The following is a 5485-nucleotide window of genomic DNA, read 5'->3' as shown; positions in this document are numbered from 1 at the left end:
GGCAAAACCCTCTTAAAACTTTGAATAGCTAACACTACTTTAAAGAAAAGTAAAAGGCTGATTTAGACTGAAGGATTGATGGCACAAGTCATGTGGTCAATCTAAAGGGTCGTCCCCCAGTTTAAGAAGACAGATCAGATCGATCATTGACGATGGTATTCCACAAAATTAATTAGTTGTATGTTTTGCAGTGAGATGTGATCCCAAAACAAGCTAGGAATTGGCAGATATTTGATTGGTGTAGGGTGGTATGAGGTGTATTGATCAAGGAAATTAATAGATGGGGATGGATCCATCAAAGCAACAAGAAAGCGAGCAAGCCCACCCTTAACTCTTAAGTTGATCGATCAAGAAGAGAATATCAAAGAAGAGACTGTCGGCTGTTGCTAGCTAGCCTCTGTTCAATTCAACGATGCGCTGGATTAATAAATGAACCACGTAATTTGGTAGAAAAAGCCTTCTAAATTCTAATTTGCAGTCAGTCGTCATTCAAAATCAAATGAGAGAGATAGAGAGAGAGAGAGAGGGGGGGAGTTGTATTGTCCCGTACTCCCTTTCTTGCACGCTGCCGTTTCTTGTTCTAATGTTATTTGTCAAGTGTCTACTCCCTCCGTCCCAGGTGCTGTATCCAACTTATATTGGTATCTTCTACGTATTAAATTTGACTAATTAGCGGTTGTTAGCATATTACATTAATTCGTTTTTAAGATGCCATTTTGGTATTACGTCTTGTCCTTTTGTCCTTGTGAGCGCTCCGTCGTCACGGCTTAAGGCCGTGAAACTAGCAATCGTCAGCCTTATTGGGATACCTAAACAACTCCAATCCTAATCTTGTGATTATGGGTGTAAACTAATTTTCCCTTACTTTTGATATCCAAATTTCAATCAAGTCTAAATTCATTTCTTTTCTCCAATATATCGTAGAAAGAAAAGTATTAGAAAATCTCATATATGTATATTAATGCTGTAACTGGTTCGGATGTTTATCGGATCAAATCAAATTATATTCAAATTGAATCCGATAAATTAAACGGTATAAATTTCATATCCAAATTTGATGGAGGATTACCGTAATTGAATTATTGATCATTTATGTCAAATCTCGAACATGAAATCGGAATTTTGGGTACGGTTTACACCCCAACTTGTGACTTGTATGGGCCAGGGCTATGTCAAACAATGAAACACCCACCAATAAAATAAATAAAAAATAAAAAAGTTTTTGGAATTTTCTTAAAAATAAATTTCCAACAACTGCCTCTAACTCAACTATTCCCAAGTCCCAATCGGACTAGTTTGATTAGTTGTTTGGATTAAGTTAATCTCGTTAATTAATATCCTAAAACACATTTCTATGCGGTAATCACCAACCTGTTGAGATTCCATGCTGATTGCATTTTTCCGGCTTTCGGGTGACGGGTGTGCCCTTCAGCCTTCTGCCCCCAGCCCTTCTGCGGTGGCGGGGCCACTCACCACTACCAAGTGCCAACCCCACCATAAGCCCAAGCCGGCGATCAAGATCGTCATCAGAGCACGATCTCCACGGTTAGCGTTGGATGACTATTGATGAGCCCTTCGATGACTGCTCACTGGTCACTGCTGCTGTAGGGGCCCGCCACTCGGAGTACCTTACCTAGTTACCTAACACTAATCATTGACAAACGTGAAGCACCTAACCTTAACGCTAACAGAGATTTTGCCTTTCGGAATTTGGACCAGAGGCCGAGAGGGTCTGTCTACTGATTGATTGATTACTCAAGGAAAAGCTCTGATTGCCACAAACTCGAACAGTACGCAGTTGAAATTAGTGCACCAGATCGCAGCATTCTGAAGTTGCTGACTCATCCAATCCAATCCATCCATTCCCAAGAGACGGAGACCCGCTTCATCTCTCTCACTGACGTGTATCCGATTCCCACCAGCTCTCTCAAGCCACTACACAAATCAATATACTCCACGTCATCCATATACAATTTCTATATTCCCTCTCTCTCCTCCTCGGCGATTATTAAAACCCCTCCGCCTCCCATTTCTCACCTCCTCTCTGTTTCTTCTCTCTCTCTTTCCGTCGCCTTCGCCCTGAAGAAGCTTATCTGAAGCCTTTTCTTTGGGTGCAGCCGTGCAGGCTACTTTTTTTTTTCTTCGTTTTTGCTATATTCAGTGGCGCATGATAACCATGGAAATACCGGTTATCAGTAGAATAAACGGTTTTGAAGCAGGGATAAATTGCTTACAGAACCCATCTTTCGTTTCCCGTCTTTTTCATCTCGCAGGGATCGAAAAAGTTTCTCTCAATTACAGTCTCTGGACATGGGGGGCCCTGATTGTCGCCTTCCTTGCAACTTTCAGTAGCGTAATCGCAAGAACCCAACTCCTAATTTTCAGATTGTGGAGGGGTAGACCCGTAACTTCAGAACATATTTTCAGGACGCTGGTCGACGACGACGATGATGAAGATGAGAGCTTCTCATGTTCTTCATCGGATGATGAAGACGAAACCGTTTCGGAATTCGAAAATCGAGGACCCATCGATGAAGATTTTCGAGTGGCGGGTTCTCGTAATTGCGACGAGGACCGAGAGGAGAGTTTTAGATTGAGACACCGGCGACGACGCAGCAGCTGCGAAGATGGATCTTCGTGGTCCGACTTCGCAAGCAGCAAAAGCGTCGTCAAATTATGGGACGGATTAGGCCTGGGGTTTCGGAACCCGTCGGAGAATGTTATCTCGATGTGGGATCTGAACAAAGACCAAACCATATGTTCGTTCTTTGGAGGAAGGTGTCAGTTCCCAGCAGTGTCGATGGTGTCGCCGGCAGTGATATTATCGGCGGGACTGGAGAACCGCAGAAACGCAGCGTTGAGGATCTGGGACGCCAGAGTGGGGCGTCAGATTCCGGCGAGTTTTGCGGAATGGCAGCCTCGACAGAGAAGGATAACGGGCGTCGACTCAGGCGGAGTGGAAAAGGTGTACGTCAGAGATGACGCCAGCTCAGTGGTGGTGCGAGATATGAGGAACCTTGGACTGCCTTTAGATTCGACGGAACCGGAATCAGAAAAGACTTGGTGGGATGCTGACGCCGTCATCTTATCGGACGGAGAATGCGGCGGTGACGGTTGCTTCGGAAAGAGGCTGGGGAATGTTGGTGGGTCCGTCGTGTCACGGTGTCGCGACGCGGTGAAGTCTTACCTGTTTTATTAAAGTCACATTTCGAAGTGGGACGAGCTAGAGCTAAAATTAGCCACCCCTGATCCCTGAGACCCCGAGACGCCGCCGTTGGAGGGCTTTCTTTGTAAATAACTATTATTGCTCGGGGAAATGGCAAGATGCATTGTCCCTCGATTAATTACGCTTAATCTTAATTAATAAAAAAACAATCGTTCGGTGAATTATTTATGGAAATGACTTCTCAATAAAAATTATGAGAATGATACTATTTGTCTTAGACTGACACGTGGAAGGGGTGGTGGTTGGCCTTGGCGTTCACGATACGTTTGTTGGCTGTGGAGCTAAGCATAGAAGCTACGGCAAAGTGCGACCCAAGCAACAGTGAAGTAGAAATTATTACATTATTCTTTATGCATTTGTACTGATGCAAAATAAATTAATTTAATTTGCACTGAAAAGAAATAAGGGTAGAAGCGGAGGCTAATAAAAGACAATCGATCAATTATCAATAGCAAAGAACTCTGTCTCTGTGGGAACCACATACATCCCTTTATTGTTCTTCAAAGATCAAAAGTATGGCTGTAAAAGGAGGGAAGGCCTTTAACAGGAGGGCCCACCATTGGATATAGATATGCCACTTGGAAGATCGCACCTACTTCCCTTTCCTGGCCATAAATATTTTTCCGTGAGCTGTCACTTCGTCGTAAAGTGGCTTGCCTTTCGAGAGAGAATGTTCAGGTGCGTGGATAATGAGTTAATTAGCAATATTCATGTATCTTCTTTTTAATGAAAAGCTCCGCTCAAAGATGTTAATCTCGAGGGGTTTTGATATAAGTGGTTCTTGCAATATATATGGTGAAGAGGAGGATGTTGATCACATCTTTATATGATGAGACGCAATCCGACTCTTCTTAGCTGGCGATGTCTTGGCTTCCGGTAGATAACGAACTTGATTAATTTGCATAAGGAGAATCAGATGCTTAAATCAGTATATAGTTGTGAGCTTATGAGAGATTTAACAAAGCAAGAGAGCTAGAGAGCTAGAGAGTAGAGATTACGCGTACCTTCGCCCCTGGAGGGTTGGGGTCTTTATATACTGGAGTCCTCGCGGGTTTTACGGAGTGGTTCCGGGATCCTTGCTATGATGAGGCCCGTTTCCGTATTAATAGGAGATAACGCCGCTAGCCGATAAGGTTTATCACTGCCGCCCTAATAGGACTGGGAGATAGTGCTAGCTGTTACGAGGCGTCATCCCGAAAAGCATGGGGTCCGGTGGTGAGATCCTCGGGGTTACCATATGAAGGTCAACCTGACTAGATAGTGAGCTGCCTGTGAAGTGCTGGGCTGCTTGGTGGCGAGCTGCCTGAGCTCTTGTTCCACAGACCTGATCTACTCCGAATGCCGAAGTGCCTTAGTACCGAGGTGATCTTGCACCGAGGTAGGCCTATCCCGAGGTGGCCACTTTCCGGGGTGGTTCATTTGTCTGAGCTCGATGTGTGACGAACATGGTTTCTATCCTGGTTGCAATCTGGTAACTTGAAGTAGCTTTGGTTCGGGGTAACAGGGTACCCAAGGTCGCTCTGTAGCAAACTGATCACACTGATCTGTCACTCGTGTCGGGTTTTGTTCACGTACCAATCTGATTGTGTCAAGTTGTCACTTATGTCGAGTCATGTCCACGTGTCTCCCCATTATGAGGTCGGGTCAAATCACCCTTCATCAATTGCCCCCACTCCCCTGGATAGGGGTCTTGACCTGGTGCGGGGAGTTCATGACGAGCCAAGTGGATTTGGTCTGAAGTTCAAGTAGCTAGTCAGATGAGTCACCGGTCAGATTTATTCGACCACGTGGGGGTATTGGATCCCGCACACGTCATCTTTAGTGAAGAACACGAGCTCTTCGAACCTTGGCCGCTTCGGGAGGTTCTGCTCTTATCTTTCCAACTCATGAGCCGACGTTTTCGCTGTGGCTGATGTGCAACCCATGACAATTGACCCGCCTGTGATCAGATGAATTATCCCTCGAACTGGCCTTTCTTCGGGCAGTTGTCTCTGCGGCTGCTCTATCTGCCTAATACTGGTCTCGGGAGCATCTCTCCCTTGCTCCCCCTAGTGATCTGCTTGATTTTTATTTTCTTTTAGTACAAAATTTTTTAGGTATCCCTGACGGATGAGTTCTTCGATCTCATCGCGGAGGTTTCTACAGTTTTCGGTGCTATGACCATGGTCTCTGTGAAAATGACAATATACATTTTTGTTCCTCGTATTTGGATCCCCTCTCAGTCGAGGTGGTGACTTTAAAAAGGATGCGTCCTTGATC

General features: G+C 45.0%; 1 protein-coding gene across 1 annotated transcript; it reads left to right on the top strand.

Moving 5' to 3' along the window:
* The first annotated feature begins 1663 nt into the window (after positions 1-1663).
* On the top strand, positions 1664-3400 carry LOC104602168 (uncharacterized). The gene has a single exon (XM_010265769.3). It carries the CDS (start codon positions 2168-2170, stop codon positions 3197-3199), a length of 1032 nt encoding a protein of 343 aa, XP_010264071.1. The 5' UTR covers positions 1664-2167; the 3' UTR covers positions 3200-3400.
* The last annotated feature ends 2085 nt before the right edge of the window (positions 3401-5485 follow it).

The sequence above is a fragment of the Nelumbo nucifera genome, chromosome 3 (assembly GCF_055504915.1).
Source record: "Nelumbo nucifera cultivar China Antique chromosome 3, China Antique-T2T, whole genome shotgun sequence".
NCBI lineage: Eukaryota > Viridiplantae > Streptophyta > Magnoliopsida > Proteales > Nelumbonaceae > Nelumbo > Nelumbo nucifera.
Note: the sequence above shows the minus strand (reverse complement) of the source record. Positions and strands in the feature narration are given on the sequence as shown.